At 40.9% G+C, this 25,500-nt stretch overlaps 4 protein-coding genes across 7 annotated transcripts; 2 read left to right on the plus strand and 2 right to left on the minus strand.

Moving 5' to 3' along the window:
• Positions 1-1,387: 1,387 nt before the first annotated feature.
• On the minus strand, positions 1,388-4,644 carry SC35 (SR family splicing factor SC35). Of its 3 annotated transcripts, XR_012959579.1 has the most exons (5): positions 4,318-4,644; positions 3,908-4,048; positions 3,167-3,351; positions 2,940-3,002; positions 1,388-2,096 (listed from the first exon to the last, which is right to left on the minus strand). XR_012959579.1 is itself a non-coding variant. In XM_076117119.1 (4 exons), exons 1-3 carry the CDS (start codon positions 4,497-4,499, stop codon positions 3,177-3,179), a joined length of 459 nt encoding a protein of 152 aa, XP_075973234.1. In that variant the 5' UTR covers positions 4,500-4,644; the 3' UTR covers positions 1,388-3,002; positions 3,167-3,176. The 3 variants fall into 3 exon arrangements, 2 of the variants coding, with proteins under 2 accessions (XP_075973234.1, XP_075973233.1); XM_076117119.1 differs by having other exon boundaries at positions 1,388-3,002; positions 3,167-3,312; XM_076117118.1 differs by having other exon boundaries at positions 1,388-3,002.
• Positions 4,645-4,928: 284 nt separating this feature from the next.
• On the plus strand, positions 4,929-6,300 carry LOC142974732 (protein CFAP276). Its single transcript, XM_076117218.1, has 3 exons — positions 4,929-5,254; positions 5,510-5,678; positions 5,825-6,300. The coding sequence occupies exons 1-3, from the start codon at positions 5,073-5,075 to the stop codon at positions 5,963-5,965; spliced, it is 492 nt and encodes a 163-aa protein (XP_075973333.1). The 5' UTR covers positions 4,929-5,072; the 3' UTR covers positions 5,966-6,300.
• A 604-nt stretch (positions 6,301-6,904) lies between these two features.
• Positions 6,905-9,695, plus strand: LOC142974705 (uncharacterized). 2 transcript variants are annotated; one of them, XM_076117176.1, is made up of 5 exons: positions 6,905-7,520; positions 7,823-8,572; positions 8,656-8,739; positions 8,885-9,018; positions 9,277-9,695. In XM_076117176.1, the coding sequence occupies exons 1-5, from the start codon at positions 7,499-7,501 to the stop codon at positions 9,619-9,621; spliced, it is 1,335 nt and encodes a 444-aa protein (XP_075973291.1). In that variant the 5' UTR covers positions 6,905-7,498; the 3' UTR covers positions 9,622-9,695. The 2 variants fall into 2 exon arrangements, with proteins under 2 accessions (XP_075973291.1, XP_075973292.1); XM_076117177.1 differs by having other exon boundaries at positions 6,905-7,087.
• Positions 9,696-11,104: 1,409 nt separating this feature from the next.
• stc (nuclear transcription factor, X-box binding stc) lies at positions 11,105-24,990 on the minus strand. Its single transcript, XM_076117122.1, has 17 exons — positions 24,840-24,990; positions 23,096-24,746; positions 22,304-22,480; positions 21,756-21,975; positions 21,388-21,551; positions 20,789-20,993; positions 20,409-20,533; positions 19,875-20,002; positions 19,426-19,579; positions 19,126-19,322; positions 17,914-18,038; positions 17,105-17,305; positions 16,870-16,959; positions 16,212-16,410; positions 14,384-14,536; positions 13,949-14,094; positions 11,105-13,753 (listed from the first exon to the last, which is right to left on the minus strand). Exons 2-17 carry the CDS (start codon positions 24,585-24,587, stop codon positions 13,615-13,617), a joined length of 3,915 nt encoding a protein of 1,304 aa, XP_075973237.1. The 5' UTR covers positions 24,588-24,746; positions 24,840-24,990; the 3' UTR covers positions 11,105-13,614.
• Positions 24,991-25,500: the final 510 nt, after the last annotated feature.

Below are 25,500 nucleotides of genomic sequence, written 5' to 3' on the forward strand. Positions count from 1 at the left end.
AGTACCATTTTTGCAACGCACGTCGTTGATATGTTTTTAGCATAACTCCTTTTGTAATGTGCATAAGTGTCGTATATACAATAAACAATTTTTATTTTCTTATTTTATATGGATTTAAAAACTACAGACGACATTGAGATAACAAAAAGGGCGAAAATTACATGAGAGCAATCATTTACTGTAACCGTGACTTATATACCCCTACCACTGACTGTGCTTACAACAGATGAGATTCAGCATGTTCACTTAATTACGCGATAAGCTTAAATAGTCTTTAGGAAGTTAAACTAGCACTTAATGTGCTTTATCGTGGCTATCCAGTGAAAAAATTTTATACAGGCCGATGCCCGCAACTTCATTTGCGTGGACTTTGTTCATGAAATCGCATAGTTTCGGCTTGAGTTCTGATCTCAGAACAAAAGCTTCATTCTCTATCTTCCAGTGAAATCCGCAAAAAAAATCAGTAAAGCCAAAGTTTATTGAATTTCTATCTTAACAGTCCTTAGGCCAACCAAAATCTGCAGCAGAAAGTGCTTCTTGAAAGTCTGTATTCATATAGAAACAACCACAAATCTGTTTCATGATTTTTTGACCATAACTCGGTTTTTAAGTTAAGCCCGCTGTTAAGCACACGACGCTTGTTTTGCTGCTGGATCGCTTGCGGGGCCCTCTGCTGGCAGCGCTGCGAGAAAGTGACGTCACTGCTGGCTCTGCAGCGTGGTTGCGTGCTGGCTGTCGATGATAAAACGTGTGCTATTTTTCGTGACGGCTTGCTTGCGTGTTCTCTTTTTTTCGTGCTCTGTTGTTGAAAAAATATGTCGCAAAGGTGGTCTCCGGAGCAAATTAATGCTTTAATTGACTCATACAAAGAAGAACCGTGTTTGTATGCAACAAATACTCCGAATTACCACAACAAGCGTCTTCGAACTGAGGCTCTTGATAGAGTGAGGAACGCAGTTTTGGGGTTAAAGCCAACCGTGACGGCAAAAGAGTGCTCAACCAAGTTTCACAATTTGAGAAATCAATTTAATATCACTTCGATGCACGCCTAGCGACAAGCACCGTGTGAAGCCAACCTACCAAGGGAGAGCCATCAGCGCACCCAGCGCCACAGCCAACTTCGAACCCAGCGGCAAATTCTAGCAAGCTATCTAGCAGCAAAACAAGCGTCGTGTGCGTTGGGCTTTACGTATTAAAATAAACAACATCTGATGCGCAAACTTTAATAATTGTCTATCAAATAGAGTTTCAATTGAAATCGTTGAGTACTTCCAGTGATTAGTAAGTACAAAGCAACATCTTCAACGTCAACGCAACGTCTTATTGTATGTATAGATTTCTCGATTAGCTAACGACAATGGGTTTTGGTATAAAAAAAAGAGAAATGTCAGTACTAATTAATTTATTTCCGACAAAACCTACATAATACGGTATCCAGGGTGTCTTCATCCGCGACGATCTTCGGTTCTCTCGAGATATAGTTTCAGTCCTTTCGTTGCTAGTGATGCTAAAACTGTGCTAAATAAAAAAATATATATATCTGAAAACCGCATAGTGTACTTAGATCGCTCGATAGCCGGGGAGCAGGGAGGGCGTTCCATTTGCCGATAAACCTAGCCGGAAATCTGCAAATCAGCACAGGATACTGCCACAGCAAACAGGCCAGCGTGCAGCACCGGCCTGCCAAACAAACGTATACATTAGTTCGAAGTCTGCTGGTTGCCGGTCGCCACCTACGTCTCGCGGTTACGTGTTAAATAGCTCTTGTTTTTATGCGGTCGATATTTTCTTACAAAAGTTTGTTTTATATATTTTATTTTCTAAACACAGTTTTTTGGATGAATACAATTTCGGAGAGAGCTTTGTACACGTCGTCATGCCCTAAGTGTCAACGTAAAAAACTGTACAATAAACTCGTTTTGTAGTGTCGGCGTAATTCGCGTCGTACCTACGTAATGCGTGTCTCGGTTTGTCAATAAATATAAAAGTTTTACTCATAACTTATGTACGGCAACAACAGCAATTCAGCAGTTGTCAGCAAACAGCAAACCCCCCCTCCCCGCATACAGCCTCGCTCCCCGCGCACTCCACACGCCCTGAGCATACCAACATTTCGATTAATATTACAGAATTATTTAGATTTATTATATTTGCAACAAATGCTGTACTTAAAAGTAATGTATAAGCAATAGGCCATGAGCTATCACATTGTTTTGTGTTAAGTTTATCTCCACAGAGTTACATAGTGCTTGGCAGTCAAAGGTTTTAGGTATAATATAATTAGCAAAGGCCTATTACTTGATGATATTGACAATGTTAAAAAGTAATACACAAAAGAAGTATATTTTAACTCAAAGTAACTAAAACGTCGAAGGCATCACATTCTTACGCATCTATTTACCACAAATCATGAATGATGATGTCCCACATTTAATGCCCAATTTAGCCCAATTATCACTTGTGGCGGTAGGTACATGATCTTCCAGTTATTTTGAATTATTTAAACCTGAAATTATATCTAAGACCGCATTGGTCTTACACCTAATGCTTATTAATTACATACATTAGTATCTAATACAATACCAATATTTAGACTCAAAATACAATGTGACTCAAGTTCTGATGCAGAAGTCCCTATCTTATAAAATAATAAATGAAACTACAACTAAAAGTATTTCAACAAATGAAATTAACTTAATCAGTATATTGTAATTCATATTATAGATATGTTAGAGAATTTTATGAACACTACACAAGTTCTATACAAAACAAAAAAGAAAATAAGAAATCTTGTAGAATTACAATTTCTTACATTATGCAGTTAGCCTATATTAAAGATAAGGGAACTTAAATTATAATTTGTTACGTTGCATGTTTGCCACTATGTTGATCATAGTTAGGTCTGTGGATGGTTTATAGAAACTGATGAGTTTTAGTACCTTGGCTGAAGGCTGCAGAGACATGAAGGTACAGCACTTCAGCTCACAGCTGGTACTCTATACCTGTAGACAAAGATAAGTACACATTAATAATAGTAGATAGAATGTAAAATAAATGAGTTGTAGCAGTATTTGTAATATGTACTTTCATTATTATAACTTGCTGCAAGCTTACAAAGTTATTATTGAGATGTGAATGTGTTTATAATAATTTAATAGCAACTTACTCAGAACACTTCAATGCCTGGAGCGAGAGCGGGAACGGCTGCGGCTGCGGGATCTGCCGCGCGAGCTCTTGGAGTCGGAGCGGGAGCGGGAACGAGAGCGGGAGCGGCTGCGCGAGTACGACCTCCTGCGCGAGCGGGAACGAGACCTGGAGCGACGACGTGAACGAGACCGTGAACGGGAGTGGCTAAAAGAATAATGACGACACAACACATATCAACACTTGTCACCTAAGAATAACACCTGTTGGGACATTTTTGTAGAAAAACATTTAAACTTTACTTTGTACCACTGGTACTGTTTTTAGCAAAAGATAAAAAAAAAAATTAAGCAAATGAAAAGAGTATCCTCTTGTGCTTCTAAGTGTCTTCTTCTGTCATGCTACCCAGTGACGTAGGTGTTACACAATATCAGCATGTACCACCGTGTCCTCGAGCTGAACAGTTTCAATCACAAGTTATTGTTAGAGATATTGACTAGCTGGCCACAGAGTAATATGCTGCTATGTAGACAAGAACTCGGTATAACTCTTGTTTCCTACAAAAACAAGCTTCAATGCTCAATGGGGAACCACAATATTTATACATCTAAAAGATTGATGGGAATCAAGAAAAACACTGCAAATGACATTTTAGGTCAATGTTATTGAAATCATACAAATTAGTGACCAGCTAGCTTGCAAATCCATTAAAATTGATAATAGAATCAGATCAACGAAGTATAGATAAGTTACGCTATGTTACCTGCGGCGGCGGTCGTATCGGCTTCTGTATGGAGAAGAGGGCCGGCCGTAGCGCGCCATCTGGACACGGAGCTCCCTGCCATCAAGCATACGCCCGTCCAGAGAGTCCAAAGCCTCTTCTGCATCGCGTCGATCGTAAAATCTACAAACAATGTGATGCTATGTAAAAATCTATAGGTATCTTATATACATTAATCAACATGAATTGTAATTTATGTTTGTTGTAATAAAAGAGCTCTTAAACAGTTTATACCTTTATTATCCATCTTACAAACAGAATATGTTCATTAAAACATTTAGGACAGGCAAACCAGAAGCGAAGACGGATAGGGACAGGTGTGTGGTATTTTACCGGTAAGTACCTACTAATGACGTCACAAACATGCAAATATTTTTGTATATAAAAGTTACCTCACGAAAGCGAATCCCCTGCTCTCCCTTGTGTATCGGTCTCGGGGTATGTAGATATCGCCTACTTCGCCACATCTTTCGAACACACGGCGCAAATCTTCAGGCGTTGTGCGGTACGTTAGGTTGTCGACTTTCAACGACACCATGCCGTCTATACGCGGCGGTGGCCTTCCGTAACTCATTGTGGATGATGTTTACCACTATCACTGTCTTATGATTAATTATTTCACTGAGAAATGAAAACAAACTAAAATGGCGTCTCAAAGATCAAGGCGACCACAGCGTGCAAGCGTTTTATCCAATATGGCTACCGGAAGAGAGATTCATTGACAAGTTGACAAGAGACAAGACATCGAGAATTTTAAAAACGGAAATGCTAAAATCATTGCCATTTTAAAAAACAAACTTTTATAAAAACATGAAATAGATAAGATAGTGTTCAGGTTTTAAAGATTCGGCTATAGCTTGATTTATTTAGATTTAATTTAATACAGCACATTTATTTATGAAAAAGTGTTTTACCAATCATGCAGTTTAAATCAATACCTAGCATAAATGACCATCCTTTTGTTCTTTTCAAAAGCTATGTTGCTATGGTAATTTTTGTTTAGAAACACTAATCAAGTATTGGAAGTCACAAATAATTATTTGTAAATTTCAGATTGTAGGTAGGGCACGTAGGGCAAATAAAATAAAATTCACGTATATTTTTGGACATTGTCGAAACTTTGCAGTTTAGATAACAATTTATAGCAATGTCTGGTATCAAACAAGTACGGAATAAAAAGGTCCTCCCTGATCTTAGAAAAGAGGGCATACTTACGAAGGAAATTTTATTGTCAACAAAAGTTAAACATGGTGTCCCTACTGGATCTAGACTGTTTTCGCATCATACTTTAGCTAGTGTTAGGCGTCTGAGCTTTTACCACCCTTTCTTGTAAGTATAATAATTTCAGCTTCAACTATTTATTTGCTCTTCCAAGATAACTAAAGCCTGCCTAATTACCTATCGTCTTCAAAAGATACAACGCGAATCAATGGTATGATCTTTGTCTTTTCGTTTGGAGAAAAGCACTTTCCTGCTTTTTGCTATAGCATGTGTTGTCGAGACCGGCCTTAAGTCGTTATTAATAATTGAAGTCGCTAATTTAACATTAACAAATTAATTATTTCTTTAATTCTAATCTTTTAGCTTACCAGAAGATAGTCTTGACTTAGTTCTAGCAGCTACATATAATCATTCAACTGAGAAATTTGCGGACAAGGAAGACTTGTACATACAACCTGAGACTATCGGCTGTGACACTTGGCGGAGACTCAGAAACACCTTTGATAAACACCCACCCGTTGTAATACCTTTGGTAAGTAATGCATTTTCATGTATCAAGAATGGCATTTTTGTATGGGTTGATGGTATCACAATGACGCTATTGTACAATATGCCAACTAGTTCTATGATTCTTTTTAGGCTGCTTCAGTATCTAATTCTTCATGTTTCTTTTTTCAGGGTCACCCCATGAAGCGTGGTGGAGTTCGCGAGAAGCGTTCTCCATTCAGTGTAAAACTGATGAATTCGGGAGTTCACTCCTCGCAGACCAACCCTGGATACAGCAGACAGCCAGCCGGCGGCGCTATATTCTTCTATTAATGTTTGTATGCTAACTAGCAACAATCCCATTCTTCCTTATCTAGTTCATACCTACTTCTACGTAATTAATATAAGCAAATAATGTACCTATTTTCAAAAAACTCAATATTTTTAAATTAGAATATAATTGAAATGCGTGTTATTAATTGTACTTTACTTAAATTTGTAAATTTAAGTACCTACCTATGTAGTCCCCTACCTCTCCGTTGGATTTTTCCGTTGGTTATTGACTGCGTTTGCAGTTCTATAATATGTACCTACACGTTTAGATTAAAAGTATGTGTTTGTGTTTTGTTCCTAAATAATCATGTGGTAAAATAAATAAATACGTTTGTAACAAATTGTAAAAGTTTTATTTCATTTACATTTCATTTACGAAATACGTTAAACACAATACTTATATAAGTGTTTTCTTAAAATTGGTATGGACAATATGTTATTATCCAAACCAATTTTGAGAAAAGTTAATTAATGATAACAGTAAACACATATAAATATAATATTGATAAATATTGAAAAATTATGTTCAATGTTATCTAAATGTACCTACCTAATCACGGTACATAGGTACGTAATAACGAAATTATAAATGTACCTACTTATGGCAACTTCCAATAAGCTTGAGCGGGAAATATGAATACACCGGAACAGGTTATTTCTCATTATGAGAAGGTATTTACTAGTTTTTGGTATCATTATTTCAGCTATTTTAATATTTGCAGCATCTATCACTGTGAAAAAGGCCTGCCATATGCAATCGTTTGTAGGTAGGTATAATATGAAGCACCATATTCATGTAGTCACAGTGGTTTATGTAGGCACATAATGTAGATACAATAATTACGATAAGGTTTGTTAACGAGCACTTTAATGAAAACTGCGATTTAATAGCGAATATAATAATTATATAATCTGTTAATTTTTACGAAAGTAGGTAGGTATAATAAATAATTCGGTAGGTACGAAACATAAGTAAATTGCTATCATCATAATAATACTATGATGCTAGTACTTGCCCAACGTGCCTTATATTCATTTATGTAGTCGACGATAGAAAATAAGTACTAGTTTACATTCTTACCTCAATCATCCAACTGATCGTGATGGAGAAAGCAAGTGAGGGTAGGTATCACAACATATCTATGTGAACGAACCGGAAATTGAACCCACTAAGGAGTTTCCAACTCTGTAGGTGACAGCAGCGCTGCCTATAGGGTACAATTCCGAATATAAACTATCAAAACGTATTCAAGCACACACACAAAAAGTTTCATCCGAATCGGTCGGGCCATTTTCATAGTTTTTTATTTTTATAAACTGAAAGAAATAAGAAAAATATAAAAATACTTTAAGACTGGCTACAAAAAAACATTTTCGGATACGTGACGAAAAAGGTCCAATCCAGACTGGCAGAAAAGTAGTTGTCGAAAACACAATTTACGAAACAAGACAGCATAGAAAATTATTGAGAAATTTTATTGAAAATATGTAAATTTTGTTTGAGTTCAGGAACACAATTGACCGTTGCGTGCTATGGAATTCTTGGACACTCTTGGTGTGTGACAGAGTTTGTACTTCTTTTTATTACTTGTTAGGTCTTAACCTGAAAATTAAACAGCCCGAACAGAACCGCAGTTTAGGCTATAGAGACGTGTTTACATGACCTAGTGGTGGAATCAGGTTTTAACTAAGGCGGACTTGAGGAGACCAGGGTATGAGGGCACGAAGTTTCAAATACTTGGGAGTTGATTTAAATGTGTTTTCGCTCGAGCTTCCCAGCCGCTAACGCTGTATTGCTAGTGTCATGATATGTGTATGTAGGAATAAATTAGGTACACTAATGATGTTTTGTTATAGATGTAGATACAAAAATTAAAAAAGCTCATCGTGTAAGATCTTGGTACCTGTATGAACAATACAAGTCACTCGAGGATCACCAGCTCAATGCTGCCCAGAAATTGAAGGACAAGTCGTATCAGGAGAAAATTTTGCGTCAGGAAATATTGGAGAGGAGAGCGAGACGCAAGTTGTATGATCAGTTTCCGCTATGTCAAAGTGAGCCTGGAATAAAGCGGAAGATCAAAAGTGAATCTGGAAAGGCTTCAGTCAGTGTGAGTAGCGAATTCTTTGAGAGTTTCAGTGACGAACCCCAAGACGAAGAGATAACTCGTGAAACTGAGTTTGAGGATATTTACAGTGAAGATTCAAACTATAGCAAAAGTTACTCGGAGGAACTGAAAATGGCTAACGAACGGGAAGAAAATACCAGTTACTCCGAGAGTGCGAATAGTATCGTCGAGAATGCTATACCTGATGAGATAAACGTCTGTAAGTGTAAAAAAGAAGATCAGTTTACTTCGATGACGATAGCTCAAGACATTAATAAACAGATGAATGAAATTAAACAGAATTTTGACAGTATGGAGAATATTGCTAAACTCCAAGATTTCGATAAAAACTCTGAAATGAGTGTGTACTTGGATGATAATTATAAAATTAATAAAAATATGTTAGCTGACAAACATGAAAACGATTTTAATAATAACGTTAGTGCCATTTGGTCTCGGCTGGTTTCATTTGCTTATCAAATCGTGCAATTAAACCACGGTAAGACGTTTTAAACTGTTATGAAATGGCCTGATATTAGCTATACAAATCTTTCAGCCCTCACTTTGTATGTTTGTTTGCAGGTAATTGTTATTGTGACTATAGTTCTCAGTTTTTGACAGCAGTTCTTGCGTGCGATGTGCTATGTCGAAGCGTTAACAGAATGTGTAAGTAAGTTCCATTTGTCATCATTTTAACCGAGCAATACCTTACTTTCTGTCTTAGACCGTATTATAATCAAGTACAAATGTGTATATTTTAGAGTACAATTAGAATTAACTAGTATATTAAGTAGGTGTGGCTTAATTCTAGGTAATATTTTGCAGCCTTACGTCTCTCCGATAAAGTTTGCTACTGATGAGTCGGACGCGTCAGACGACCGTAAAGATGATACAGCAAAAAAATCAGCACAAACAAGAAAATCCAGCAAAACATTTGAATACAAAGTACATATTCTTTTTCTAATATACATATTATTTTAATAGTTTTTAACTTTCACGCTGATGTTACGCGTAATACCAACGTTTTATTTGTTTTCATTTCAATGAGGTGTGCAGATATTTGCGATAAAATACGATTCTCTGATTGGTCTCGGTATATTTTATCCTCGCTCTTAATATTTTATTCGTAAACTGTGCCTAATTTCAAATATTATGTTGATAATTTTATCATGAAATAAATCAAACATTATTTTTTTCACGTAGCTATATCGAAGAAATAAACGGTTCGAGAGGTCAGCACATAGAAATTATTCAGAACATTGCTCGCAGTCTCGCTATCGACGCTTGCTGTCGGAGAATCCTTCGAGAATGAAGAAGCACAGCCGAGCCAGCGAGCCGTGGCGGCGAGTTATCGACGATCCTTTCAAAGACATGAGCAGTCAAACCTCTTCTTCAAGCTGCAGTATATGGTCACAGAACTACACGATGAAGAACATGCCGTCTAAATCTTGTTCCTGTCACAAAAAGCCCAGGAACCCAATGATAAAACTTGCACACATTATAGACACGATACTGAAGGACGTGGAAGACTCGAACGCGTACTTGTGAAATTGCTTGTCGTACAATAAACGAAATAATGTTTAGAATTTTTTTTATTAAAGAACTAGCTTCCGCCTGCGAATTGGTCCGTGAATACATTTCCCGGGGTAAAAATATTCTTTGTGTTAGTCTAGGACTCTATGTGTTTATATCTAGCGGGGCCCCCTTAGCTAGAGCGATGAAAGTGATAAGAGCGGTTAGCTCGTTCAATGTACCTACCAAATATAATGAAATGGTCCAATGTACCTCCGTTGTATCCACAGAAATGACCTCTGAAGTTGATGTCCATCCAGCGGGGCCCTTCGTCGTTATCAGGCCGAGATACTTAAAAGTGATGTCAGACGAAACTTGGCCCAATGTACCTTTCTAGTCATGTATTTGTTCTTAAAAGTTTGTGATGATATACCAGAAATTAAGTTTCAAAGTTTTGTCTAGCCAGCAGGGCCCTTTGTTATTTGTATTAACATATGCATAAAATGCAGACCATTCTTATGTCTTCCCAATGTACCTCACAGTTATTCACTATTTACCAAATTTTTCGCGGTTTTTCTACCTAAACAAAAAAATAAACTTTTCATACAAAATAGTCTGTTTGTGCAACACGGGGCAACCACAAAAGTATGGTCAGCAAATTCAAAATTAATTGTTATTTTGTATATCGGTAGCAATGGTATGTAAACAGAAAAAACTTTTTTTGAGACAAAAGGACTCCTATAAATTGACATCTGTGATTGAGTATTGTCCTGGTGGTATAGGCCATTACAAAGCTCATTGCTTACGAATAAAAAATGGCAAATGGAAATCTTTCGATGATTTAAATTCAACTGTTAAAGTAAATAATGATAAACGGAAAATCGTAGCGCATTGCTTAATATATGTGAGACAATAGTTCATGTAACATATAATTAATAATATCATTGCAATAATTACAGTACGTTGTAGTATCAAGTACGTTGATTATTATAATATAATTGTTTTGACTATATTTTTTTATTGTTATCTTATTTTCTTTATATCTGATATTACACAATATGGTTCGAAATAATAAAAACGCTATGTTCCTAATATCAAAAAAGTTTTTTCTGTTTAGAAAGGTACATTGGGCCAAGTTTCGTCTGACATCACTTTTAAGTATCTCGGCCTGATAACGACGAAGGGCCCCGCTGGATGGACATCAACTTCAGAGGTCATTTCTGTGGATACAACGGAGGTACATTGGACCATTTCATTATATTTGGTAGGTACATTGAACGAGCTAACCGCTCTTATCACTTTCATCGCTCTAGCTAAGGGGGCCCCGCTAGATATAAACACATTAGGACTCTCGATTATAATCTATAAATGTGTACAGTTTACGCAAAATCTGTTGAGTAGTTTTAGCGTGAGGGAGTAACATAACAAATATCCTTACATACAAATCTTTCCTCTTTTTATTATTATTAGCATAGATACCCGAGTTTTAGATATAATAGTTGGTAAATAAAAAAATATAGCAAATATGTAACACTTTATTACACATGTCGCCTGTACAACAGCGAATTTAAGTTAGTTACAATATTTATTTAGATGTCTACATAGAGGTTTTACATCGAAAAGTTTCATAAGAACGCACTCCCTTCACCTTTAAATTCGTATCAAAAACAAGCCAGTTTTATAGGAAAAATAGACAACCGATATTTCTTCTATAAACTTAGATTTTTGAAAAACATTTTAAATAATTTAGTGTGAAAAATAGTGAACACTTATAATTTTCTGTGTAAGTGTTCGTGTCGCAATTTCCTAAGGTCTGAGACCATGAGCGAGCTGGTATTCACTGGGCAACAAATGGACGTGCAATGTTTTCGAGACAATTAAGAATTTGAACGATTTTCTGCAGCTCAGTAGATATTTGTTGCTGCTTGTAAATAGTTTTCGAGGGCACCATTATTCATAAGCTTTGGTCAACTAACAAATATTGGCAATCCTACACGTGAAATAACTTAATTTTAGACATGCCCATCGTACCTCAGATCTATCTACAGAATGTTTGTTAATATCTTGCCCAGTGAATACACAACTACAAGATAACGTAAAGTCATTAACAGTCATTCAAACTAGATCAATACAATAATATTTATAACGAAAACGTGACAACTCTAGGCCAGTACATGTTTACAATTATTCTAACAAATGGAAGCTATTTTACGGAAGTGAACATGAGAAAATAAACATGTATCATAGAATAAAAAATTGAACCAGTGATAACAATAATAAATAGCCTTCTTTATAAAAATATTTAACTCTGGCAATACATATACATATAATCTGTAATTGACCCTCGTGTATGTGATACGGGTCATTTCGTGTGTTCCCTAAGGCGCATATAGCAATGTTGTATTTTTATAAGGAAGGCAATAAAAGGCATCAACTTCTGCATAAAATGAAGGCCTGTTAAATCACAATAATTTAATATTTCCAAATGTGCAATATCCGTAAGCTTACCGTAAACATTTAATCTAATCAATTATTTTATCCATGAAATGTATTTTTTTGTATGTTTTTGATTTTTTCTGTAGGTTACGTTGAATATAGTTTATTTATAAGTAGTACAGGCCTACTTTAATACAGTTATAATATTTTAAATACACATGTAAATATTTTACTAAACATCGTGTGACGGTAAAATTGTAAGGCGTGCTCGGCTATTGGCGCAGCGTAAGCTTGATTCCTTCACAATAAATGTTTAACAACTCTTTAAAAAATCCAGTAAAAATATGCGTTTACTATTACAGGCAGTGGGACATGAACAGTGCTTCACATTTATTTGTGCTATATTTATTTGATAGTTTGGCGATTATACTTTTTTTATTGTACGATGCAAACTCAAGAATTTAACACTGCCGTGCGAGAAACAACACAGAATACAGTTGCCCCGGTACAACAACAATCAATATTATATTTGATATTTTGATTTAGTTAAAGTTACAATATGAATAAATATAAGTATATAAAATTGACACTATTGTCTCGTGGTGTACACTCAGTGCATTGTGGAAAGCAAACATGACTATAGACATTCTTATAATTTAACTGTGATATAACAATTTTATTATAAATAACAATAAAAATAAATAACGTTAGGGAACTATCAGTAAATTTATTTAACTATTAAAACAAAGTGGTGTAATAAGCAAACCAATATTCAATCGGAGTTTGTAAATAAAATGGTCACAAATCGAAATTAATATTATTTGCAAACTGAACAGAAATTTATTCTATCATATAACCTGTTCAATATCAATAATTGTCTCGTAAATTGGCTATTATAATTAACTATTACAATACATTGTAGATATCTAAATAATTCAATTAGTATTGACTTAATAATTGATATACCGTCCGGCGGCCTATTTCACTAACGTTTAACAGTACCAACTCATTCTTGCAGTGTACCTTGCGCCGAAACGTCAAGACATTGTTTGTTAAAATGCGTATTCGCGTTAATTCCCGTATTCTATTATGTAATAAATCTTCCTAGACTTTCAAACATGAGTTAGTTCAACTTTGTTTTAAACTTCAACACGTTCCCTGCCCGCGACGCGTATGTGCGTTCTACAAAACGCACATACGCGTCAGGGGCAGCGAACGTGTTAACACCCAAAGGCTCTGCTCTAATCTTCCATTCGTCTGCCTGTCAAAGGATTTCATGCTTTTATATTCTAATATTTATTTCAGATATTGTATTTTACCCCTTGAGTACAGTAGGTGAAAACATTTTGCAAACTCCCGCTTCCGATAACATTGCATACAAGGCTCTAATTTTTTTTTAATTCAATGGTTATTCTGTTATGTTCCCACCAATTTCAATGTTGCCAGACGAAAAACTCGGTCCACAATTAAATTTATTGGATTAGCTTGACATTACCTGACATGACTTGTCAATTTTAACGTATAATATAAACCTTGATATATGTAGTGATATGCACTGAGTGTACCGTTTAGGCTAGTATTGAGCTAATTGCGCTAGTTGTCTGGCGGGTTGTCGAAGTAGTCGATTTTCTCGGGCGCGGGCTGCGCGGGTGCCGGTTGTGGTGGTTGTTTCGGTTGACTGCGGGCCGCCCATGCGTTGGTTGATGTTAGTGTTGCCCAGCCACCTGAAGACCTGGCGATCAGAGTTATTTAGTACAATAATCGTTTATTACAGCATTCATATTGCCTTCTATGGATTTCAATACTGGATTAGCAAATAAACTAATAGTATGTAGATATAGGCACAAAAAATAAAATTTATGATAAAAAATAGTGAAAATAGTCGTAACAGTGTGTGTACATCATAGTGTATTAATATAGTACGTACTTGGAAGTGGCGGGTGGCGCGGCCCCGGCGCTGTGTGTGGCGGGGGCGGCGGAGGGCGCGGGCGCTCGCAGCACGGGCCCCGGCACGCGGCGCTTGCCCGCCTCACGCGCCAGCACCTCCAACACGCTCATGGCTGGCAGCCACGACTGACGACCACACAAACCATAAATTTACGTTATGTCCATTAAGGACAAAGAATATTGAAGAGTCCAGGTTATGCTGTCCACTGAAGAATGTTGTCAAATACTGTTAATGATTTAACACACCTGGTTAATCAAATGTGTATTGAATGAGAAAAGCACAGTCTCAAGTGGCATACCTAGGAAAATACCTATATTCAAAGTTGGCGGAATAGTCGGATAGATATAAATAAATCTAGGTGACACAGTTATTTTGACGTGAGTATAAGTGTAAAGGCAAAGCGATTAAAATTACCTTTTCTTTATCAGCGGTTGCCACAACATTCCTGTTAGGTTCGGCGTCGTAGGCCACGCTCTCGCAGCCGAAGTGTTCGCACAGCTCGTGGATGAACTGACGCTTCTGCCAGTTCATCGACGGGAACGAGTGCGCGCGCGTCTTCTGCTTAGACTGTGTACAAAATAGGAGCATTGAAACTTAAGTAATAAAGAGGACCGTGAGACATTTTTGTATTTCTATTCGTAAAATACATATGCAACGGCCTGATCCTATCAAAATGATGACAAACATATCAGGTGGCGTTTAAGAAGAATTTGCAAACGTGAAAGATGTGATTTCTAGACATAGGCCATGAGGTCGATGTAACGTGTAGCCCCCCCTTTACAGTAAAGTAGTATAAGCTGAAAGAGAGACACCAAACGTATTTTGTTAACTATGGGTGGCGCGCACGTGCTCGGAGTAGCGCGGCGCCAGCTTGGCGACACATGTAGCTCATAGGTGTCAGTAGTGTTACCTTCTTGGCGAGCTGCACGAGGTCGGTGAGCTTGTCGTGCACGAGCTGCGCGAAGGCGGGCTCGCGCGCGGCCGTGGCGCGCACGTGCTCGGAGTAGCGCGGCGCCAGCTTGGCGACACATGTAGCTCATAGGTGTCAGTAGTGTTACCTTCTTGGCGAGCTGCACGAGGTCGGTGAGCTTGTCGTGCACGAGCTGCGCGAAGGCGGGCTCGCGCGCGGCCGTGGCGCGCACGTGCTCGGAGTAGCGCGGCGCCAGCTTGGCGACACATGTAGCTCATAGGTGTCAGTAGTGTTACCTTCTTGGCGAGCTGCACGAGGTCGGTGAGCTTGTCGTGCACGAGCTGCGCGAAGGCGGGCTCGCGCGCGGCCGTGGCGCGCACGTGCTCGGAGTAGCGCGGCGCCAGCTTGGCGACACATGTAGCTCATAGGTGTCAGTAGTGTTACCTTCTTGGCGAGCTGCACGAGGTCGGTGAGCTTGTCGTGCACGAGCTGCGCGAAGGCGGGCTCGCGCGCGGCCGTGGCGCGCACGTGCTCGGAGTAGCGCGGCGCCAGCTTGGCGACACATGTAGCTCATAGGTGTCAGTAGTGTTACCTTCTTGGCGAGCTGCACGAGGTCGGTGAGCTTGTCGTGCACGAGCTGCGCGAAGGCGGGCTCGCGCGCGGCCGTGGCGCGCACGTGCTCGGAGTAGCGCGGCGCCAGCTTGGCGACACATGTAGCTCATAGGTGTCAGTAGTGTTACCTTCTTGGCGAGCTGCACGAGGTCGGTGAGCTTGTCGTGCACGAGCTGCGCGAAGGCGGGCTCGCGCGCGGCCGTGGCGCGCACGTGCTCGGAGTAGCGCGGCGCCAGCTTGGCGACACATGTAGCTCATAGGTGTCAGTAGTGTTACCTTCTTGGCGAGCTGCACGAGGTCGGTGAGCTTGTCGTGCACGAGCTGCGCGAAGGCGGGCTCGCGCGCGGCCGTGGCGCGCACGTGCTCGGAGTAGCGCGGCGCCAGCTTGGCGACACATGTAGCTCATAGGTGTCAGTAGTGTTACCTTCTTGGCGAGCTGCACGAGGTCGGTGAGCTTGTCGTGCACGAGCTGCGCGAAGGCGGGCTCGCGCGCGGCCGTGGCGCGCACGTGCTCGGAGTAGCGCGGCGCCAGCTTGGCGACACATGTAGCTCATAGGTGTCAGTAGTGTTACCTTCTTGGCGAGCTGCACGAGGTCGGTGAGCTTGTCGTGCACGAGCTGCGCGAAGGCGGGCTCGCGCGCGGCCGTGGCGCGCACGTGCTCGGAGTAGCGCGGCGCCAGCTTGGCGACACATGTAGCTCATAGGTGTCAGTAGTGTTACCTTCTTGGCGAGCTGCACGAGGTCGGTGAGCTTGTCGTGCACGAGCTGCGCGAAGGCGGGCTCGCGCGCGGCCGTGGCGCGCACGTGCTCGGAGTAGCGCGGCGCCAGCTTGGCGGACACGTCGGGGTTGCGGATCTGCAGCGCCAGGGCCAGCTGCCGCGTGCGGGCCTCCACGCGACACTCGTCGTCGCACTCCAAGCTAACAACAAACACCTTGTTAACACCGTGCCTATTATTTACTAGCACCCGGTGCAAGCCAACTGGTCAGGAACGTTCCTACCTAACCTATGCATCTGTCCGATCCTAGAATGTAATCATTCCGGTACGCGATCCCGTCCTACCCGAATTACTGCAGCCTTCACCTACTTTTTTCTACAGCTGCAATGTTCTACAGTCACACCTCCACACATGGGTATCCCAGATCTCTTCTTTAACCATTGCCCTAATTTCCCCTCAAAATTTTCTGTTGAACGTAGGGTACCCAACGAAGGTTGACGTCAGACAGGCGGCCGGTTGTAAAAAATCAGTCAGGTTCCCTAGCGCAAGCGTCTATCATACCTATGTCAATATAATACCAGTAGTAGTAGCACGCAGGTGAAATACGTTGTCAAGTATTTTGTTTTTTGTAGTGTGTGTTTAAAAAAATCTGATGTCTTACGTTTTGAGCATGTTGCCAGGTCGTTGCACGTCTGATAAATCAACTGAACCGCCCTCTTGGATCTTCGTTGCTGCTAAAGCGCTCATCATTCTGTGGAAAAAGTTTATAGTATTAACAAAATATTATCTTCACAGAAGTTTCGCATTAAATTGGGAGAAATAGTAAGCTTCATGCCTACTCATTTAAGTGAGTCATATATCTGCAGTGTTACACAAAGTGTAGTGTCGGTACATACTTGGCGAGGTCCCGCTGGTTGTCGGCGCAGTAGCGGTCGGCGTGGCGGCGGCGGCACGGGCACGTGGCGCGCACCGTGGCGCGGCACGGCGCGGCGCTGGGGCACGCGGCCGCGCTGGAGCCCGGCGCCGCGCCGAAGTGACACGCTGCCGCGCACGCGTGCCCGCACGCCGCGCGCTTCTCCGTGCACGGCTGCGTGCATCTGATACGACCAATATATACTTTAGAAGAGTCATAAATGGTATCCCACTGTAGTGGGCGCAAGTAGTAAGACGGATTTCATAATAGTGATCCGCGCAATAAGACGGTTCACGCGCCTGTCCACTTGGGCAGTGGTGTGAAAAATTTGATCATGACTAAGATCCTTATCGTAAAAACAACTATATTGTTTGTTTTCAATTAACTATATTAAAAGAAGTTGCTAAAAAAATACACAATGATGAGTTTTAAGATTAACAAAATTGTTTCATTTAATCATCTATACTAATATTATAAAGCTGAAGAGTTTGTTTGTTTGTTTGAACGCGCTAATCTCGGGAACTACTGGTCCGATTTGAAAAATTCTTTCAGTGTTAGATAACCCATTTATCGAGGAAGGCTATAGGCTATATATCATCACGCTACGACCAATAGGAGCAGAGTAACAGTGAAAAATGTTACAAAAACGGGGAAAATGATGATTATCTTAAGTGACGCAAGCGAAGTTGCGCGGGTCAGCTAGTTTACTGATAAATAATAATTAAAAAGCTAACTTTAGAACCATTTTTCGAAATTATTGTTATTAAAACAAATGAACTGTTAGTGACTTACTTGCCAGTGTCGCAGGGTCCTTTGTGGCAGGTCTTGATGCAGGTGTGCTTGCCGCAAGGTAGAGGTTTGCCACACGGCAGACCGCATGAGAACTCCTCTTGTGAACATGGTATCGTTTTCCGCTCCTAAAATCATAAACCAAGGGTGAATATTTTGATATAAACATTAAGTAAAAACGATTATTTTTAATACCAATATTACTGAAGATTAACTATGGTACTTAGTACCTACCAACAACTTTAGCAGTAATTTTAATTCCGTCACCAATATGCTTTTGCCGTGTTTCAAATTTGTTTGACATCAAACCAATTCGAATTTAATGTACAGTAATATAAGGGTAAATGAGACTGAGTTTGTACCAAGATAATTTGGAGTACATAATGTACCTCGTGGTCCCCGTGGCAGCGCTTGGTGGTGAGCACGACGCAGGGCGGGCAGTCGCCCGAGTGGCAGGCGTGGTGCGGCGCGTGGCGGCACGCTGCTATATATATAGTATGTGTGTACCTCGTGGTCCCCGTGGCAGCGCTTGGTGGTGAGCACGACGCAGGGCGGGCAGTCGCCCGAGTGGCAGGCGTGGTGCGGCGCGTGGCGGCACGCTGCTATATATATAGTATGTGTGTACCTCGTGGTCCCCGTGGCAGCGCTTGGTGGTGAGCACGACGCAGGGCGGGCAGTCGCCCGAGTGGCAGGCGTGGTGCGGCGCGTGGCGGCACGCTGCTATATATATAGTATGTGTGTACCTCGTGGTCCCCGTGGCAGCGCTTGGTGGTGAGCACGACGCAGGGCGGGCAGTCGCCCGAGTGGCAGGCGTGGTGCGGCGCGTGGCGGCACGCTGCTATATATATAGTATGTGTGTACCTCGTGGTCCCCGTGGCAGCGCTTGGTGGTGAGCACGACGCAGGGCGGGCAGTCGCCCGAGTGGCAGGCGTGGTGCGGCGCGTGGCGGCACGCTGCTATATATATAGTATGTGTGTACCTCGTGGTCCCCGTGGCAGCGCTTGGTGGTGAGCACGACGCAGGGCGGGCAGTCGCCCGAGTGGCAGGCGTGGTGCGGCGCGTGGCGGCACGCTGCTATATATATAGTATGTGTGTACCTCGTGGTCCCCGTGGCAGCGCTTGGTGGTGAGCACGACGCAGGGCGGGCAGTCGCCCGAGTGGCAGGCGTGGTGCGGCGCGTGGCGGCACGCTGCTATATATATAGTATGTGTGTACCTCGTGGTCCCCGTGGCAGCGCTTGGTGGTGAGCACGACGCAGGGCGGGCAGTCGCCCGAGTGGCAGGCGTGGTGCGGCGCGTGGCGGCACGCGCGGATCCGAGTGCACGGCGCGCTACAGGCCGGGGGCCGTGTGCCGCAGCGGACCGGTGGCAGCACCACCTCCGCTCCACACTCGCACGTTAGCTCCTCGAAACCTAGACAAAATTTGGTTTGTAGTATATTTCGATTAAGGAAAAAACTATAAATTTAACATTTTTTTAGAAATATCAGTGTGAGTAAGTAGTGCTGGGTACTGACTGACGCGCGGGCAGGGCGCGCAGTGTCCGGTGTGACAGAACTCCTCGCAGCGGTGCGCCTGGCACGCCAGCGAGCGCCCGCACACCACGGCGCAGCGGTGCGACGTGGCCGCGCAGCACACCGTGCGGCAGCGGTGCCGCCCGCACGACAACTTCTGTACACGGACCAAATAAACATATTATAATACCAGCGGTTGCGAACAGGTGTAAATTACCTATGACAAGATGCAAAGCGTTTAAAGCGGGTATTCCGATAGCATATTTTGTTGCCAGATAATAAAATAGAAAACTCTAAAATAAAAAATCATGGGTTTGTCTACACCTACACTGATTAAAAACATATAGCCCAGTCCAATAGGCAAAATTCATGTTTTAAAAATTAACTTTCATCACTTTATGACAAGCAAAAAAATTTAATAATTCTATACAGAAAAGTACAAGTGTTCATACCTTATTACATTTCTTCTGACAGAGCACGTTGTTCAACATGTCGGGCAGATCAGCGCAGGGCACCTCGCGGCTCGAGTGACCGCAGCGACACTGCACCACTGTCTTGTCAGGACATACTGGGCAAGGACCTGAAGGACGACATAGTTTTGTAAACATACTACATTCAATAAATAATAATAAAGTAACGATGGTGATAAAGACGTATTGGTTTTGCTAGTTTCCGACAACAGCAGCTATATTTTAGGTTTGTCACTGTAAAGTTTCTGAGAGACAAAATTATTAATAACTAGAGGCCGCCCACGACTTCGTCCGCGTTGAAATCCTTCCTGTGTAAATCCCGATCCCTCGGGAACTCCGGGATTAAAAGCCTATGTGTTATTATGAGTCTTCAGCTGCCTATATACCAAATTTCATCGTAATAGGTTCAGTAGTATTTGTTTGAAAGAGTAACAAACATCCATACATACATTCTCACAAACTTTCACATTTATATTATTAGTAGGATTAAGTTGAAAGTAACGAGTTTTATTTTACCTTCATGACAGTCAAGTTTGCAGAAGTGCTTGTCTCCGGCGGGGCCGCAGGGCAGGGGCTTGGCACAGATGTTACCGCACAGTGGAATTGGATCCGTGCATGTCTTGCGCGATTCTGGGGCCAGCCTGCACAATAAAGGACGCATATTGATCTGATTGAACAGTTAGAACTTAAAACTCAAGGAAGATTTGAATAAATATTAAAAGAAACAATTATAGACAGAAATTGAAAAGATATGTATCGCAATAAAGTAACGATGTCATCATTTGGATGCACTTCAAGAAATTGGACTTTTGTAGAGAATGGGATATGTCTAACGTGGCTGTATATATTTGCCTTTGCCTAAAAAAAAATCAAATGTGTTAAAGGTGTGTACGCACTTGTTCTTCCCGCAGGGGCAGGTGAGCAGGCTGCGCGGCAGCAGCGCGCAGGGCGGGCAGGGCGCGGGGTGGCAGCGCGCGCGGCACACGTGCGCGCCGCACGCCAGCACGCGGCCGCACGCGCCGCCGCACGACCACGCGCCCGCGCCGCCCGACTCCGCCGTGCACGCCACCGAGCGCGCCGTGCCCGCCGGGCAGTGGCACACTGGGGGCACAACAATCTTATTAAGCTTTTTTTTCCCAGTAATATAGATATCAAGTATATCTGCACTACTGGTGTACTGTAGGGTTACAATTTTGATTTTAGTTGTTTATACTTTACAAACAAGTACACGGTTTCTTGTTGGATAAAGATAGAGGCGGCTTTCAATCAAACAGGGACATAAATGTTACATGACTCTAAATGTCATTAAAAAAGGATGCAGAAAGATCATAACCACATATAGAAACCTCTTTCAAATACGCTTTGTTAGTTTAAAGCTAATATAATGAACGTTAATAGGCTGTGTTTTATTTTAAGGCCGTAAAGATCTGTTCAACGTCTCATAATATTGAGTAAGAATACGTGAAATCTAGGTACTATGTTGACGATATCATACCTTGCGTGACCATCTCGCTGCAGGTCTCGCAGGGTCCCTCATGGCAATCCTTAGTGCACGTGTGGACTTTGCACTCGAGCGCGCGCTTGCACACACGCCCGCACACTTGCGCCAGCTTACTACTGCACAGAACAGAGCGAGTCTCCGCGCCGCAACCACATTGCCTGGTGAAACAAGATACTTATTAAAACTTGATGATCAAGTATAGATTTTTAAGATTACATAAAACTATAAAACTCAAAGCAATTATATGAATTATATGATATCGGGATAAATAAAACTCATTTCAGTGTGAAAGTGTCTCATTTCAGTAGTAAAGACTCGCAAACGATTTTATTGACAAGTCAACACTATAAGTGAGTACTTACTTGGTAACAGTAGCCTGACAAGGCGGGCAGGGTCCGGGATGGCACAGCAACGTGCACGGGTGCGGACACGCCCGTGTGCGGCGACACGCCCTGCCACAGGTGTGAGCGCCCGCCGCGCCGCGCTGGTACTCGGGCGCGCGCACCGCTCCACACATGCACCGGTAGTCAGTGGGGATCGCTTCGTTCGTGTTCTGACACGCTGGGCAACGCCATTTACCCTCTAAAACAAAAGCAATGTGTATTATTACAAGATGTTTCGACTGAATTACATGCCCTGGTGAGATTGAATTTACGAAGAATTACTGTAAGCATCCTTTTGTATCGTGTTACTATAACTATTGCATTAGTTCAAAACATGCGATAGTTTAAAGATATGACAATGGTACAAATTGGAGTTAAAACCATTATTTAAAAGTTAAATTCGCATTACGCATAAGGAAATATATTATTCATTTCAACTTCATCATCAAACTGGAGTATGAGATTTATGACTATAAATACAAAAGGTAACGCAAATATCAAAATAATAACAATTATAAATTACTCACCAACCATGCTACTCATAGCCCACTTGCGTATACAGCGTAGATGTAGCACATGGTAACAGTTGCTGCAAGACCAGACTGGTTCAGTCTGCTTCACCCGCTCACAACACACCAGGCATTCTAATGTGCCTTTGTCTAGCTGTTCTGATAAACGCTCGCGTTGCGTCATCTCAGAGTGGACTGAAATACATGAAACATTATTTTAATGATGTATATTGATCCCAACCTGCAATTGGTCAGGGGGTTGGACTCAAGGCCCAAACTTTCCCTCATTTTGGGAGGAGACCCTTGCCCAGCAGTGGGATGTTAATGGGTTAAATATAATATTTATTTATATTGGTAATGGACTCGCCCCTATTACATGATACTAACATTGTATATGTTGAAAAGTGGGTATATTTCATACACCATTGAATAAAATCAACACTCATGTATTTTTTTTACCCAAGTTTGATGTTATGTATGTATGTATGTGTATTTAATTTTCCACTGGTAGTTATTTGGCTTACTATGAAATATGGAACTACCTGTTGCTTCTTTATTTGTTGTGACTAGTATTTACCATTATATAATGACATTTATGTACCAAATAGAGTCAGTAAGGTATATTAGAGTAATATACATTTTAGTACAGCCTTTATAGACTAATTCAGTACTTTTAGATAAGTACTTAAGAGAAATAAGTGATTGTATAGTTTAAATCACTGGCTATTAAATAAGCTTATCTTTACTGGCAGGTTTTTATGATAATAGTGTAAGGCTTATCCTATGATAATAAAACACAAATAAACATACCTTGTTGATCATTGTTGACATGTTGCTTCCTAAATCTGTTGGGGCTTGGAACATATTCAGACTTCTCTTTCCTTTCCCGATCTCTTTCTATTTTCTCTTCTCTCTGTAAATAAGTGTTGGCATACTGCTCATCTTCAGTGCTGTTGCGTTCCACAGCACGCAGCCTCTGACTCCCCACATAGCCCTTGTATCGCCCAGACCCTTCGCCTCTAGATCCCCTCACATCCTGGCTGTCTTTACCCATAGCACTGTTGTAGAAAGTCCTATTATCAGCATCCTTATTTTTCGACTTATAATTTACCTTATTTTGGCCCCTCTTGTTACTAGAGTCATAACGATTCGAATCATAGTTTCTACTGTTCGAATCTGAGTTGCGATAACCTGAATCATTGTAACGCCCGTTAGATTCCCCTCGACTGCTTGATTCAGCATTGCGGCCGTTAGAGTCTTTGTAACGGCTATTCGATTCGTAGTTTCGGTTATTCGAATTATAGTGACGATTGCCAGAATCTTCCTGATTACTTGACTCATAATATTGATCACTTGTTTCTTGATTTGGGCTAGTTGAATTGTTATAGTGCTTGGAGTCTTGATTACTGCTACCTGCATTATATTGTCTACTATTTTCCTGGGGTGGATCTTGAGCTGGTGGCTCTTGCTGAGCCTTAGATTCCTTGGTACTATGCTCCTGCTGCGCACTAGACTCCTGGTAGCGTTTACCCTTCTCATATTGTCTACGATTGGATTCATTGTTACGATTGCGGGAGCGGTTATTGGGCTCTTGGCTCCTCTGAACTTCTTGAGGAATGTGGCTTGACTCTGATCTAGGTACATCACTGTTCTGTTGCGAAGACTGGGGCCTCTCTCTCCAGTTACTGTCAGATGAGCTACCATGAGTATTCCTAGACTCACTCATATTGTTATAATGATTCCTAGAGTCATTTGTTCTATTATAATTGTTTCTATTTTCATTTCCTCCATTTTGAATCTTTGCTTCTTGTTTAGGAATGTTTTGAGTGCTAGAGGAAGGTTTTACTGAAGTACTTTTAGGCACAAACTCTGTAGCTGTAGCCGTGAGATTAGACTTGAGGATCATTTCATTTGGGTAAGAATTAGATTCTGGTAACGCTGAGTTGTATTGACTTTGTACATTCATCTGGTAAGTGTCAGCTCCATCGGGCGCATTAGATGAGGTGGAAGCATAACCATAACTATTGTTTTGAGGATTCTGAGAGGTTGAGGGAGCATTTTGATAGTTGTATTGTCTAGAGGGGTAGTTCTCATATTGAACATTATTATAATTGCTGGCGTTAGCCGCATTACCGCCACCGTTACTTTGCATCTGAGAGAGAAACTCATTAAAGCTCACATACTGGTTGGATGGATCTGCTCTGTTGGCATAGTATGTTTGGTTAACATATTGTTGGCAGTTAGGGTCGCCGTAGCCCTGGTACTGGTTGTTGTAAGCGTAAGTGTTGTTCCACTGAGACATAGCTGCTTGCAGAATTATTAAATATGTTGTGAAATAATGACTGATAGGAGGTACACTATATGGCAAAAATTTAAGCTCGTCTCAAGTTTTTTTGGTCGTTGTAAGGTGGTAATGACCGCAGGCCGAAGCCTGAGTCTTAAATTTACCGTTTTGGTCTACCTGAAAATAATTTTATGGATAACTTGTTATCAAATAAGATGAGCCACCGACATGTGCCACTTTCTAAATAATTAGAGGATATTATGAACTTACCACTAGTTTGTTTTGATTGTGGATTCGTCTTCAATAAAAACAACTATAAATTAACAAAAAATAAACTAAAATAATTTAATAATTTCTAAAATTGCAATAACTTTAACGATATGACAAGGATGATTCGGAATCGGAAGAAGGGTGAAGGAAGGGGGAGGTCAACGTTGACAGTAGGTTTTTCCAATGTCAACGTTCTGTAATTTACCGTAAAAATAAATTTTCAATTAGTCGATTCATTAAATATAATTTATAATTAAATAAACTATTTTAAAATTTCTAGATTTTTTAGATTTGTATTTTTTTTCAAGTAACCAAGTCATGGAATCAAATGTATTGTCATTATAATGTTTGATTTTGTTGAACTATTATCTAGCAACACCAATTAAATGCACGAAAACTAACCGCGCGAATTTCAAATGAAATATCTGTTTTAGGTAGGTCAATAATAATTAATGACATTACAATTATTGTAATGTTGTGACTTGTGATATAACGTTCATTTGTAATTAATAAAATTATTTTACGAAATCTTTATTAAATAATTTGTTTAAAGAATATAAGCTCTCTACTTCCTAAGCTATGAACTGTTATGAACACAAGGTGACTATTTTTTATGAGATTCTAGATATCGCAATATTAAAAAAACAAAATTAAAACTGCA

Source organism: Anticarsia gemmatalis, chromosome 8 (genome assembly GCF_050436995.1).
Source record: "Anticarsia gemmatalis isolate Benzon Research Colony breed Stoneville strain chromosome 8, ilAntGemm2 primary, whole genome shotgun sequence".
Lineage (NCBI taxonomy): Eukaryota > Metazoa > Arthropoda > Insecta > Lepidoptera > Erebidae > Anticarsia > Anticarsia gemmatalis.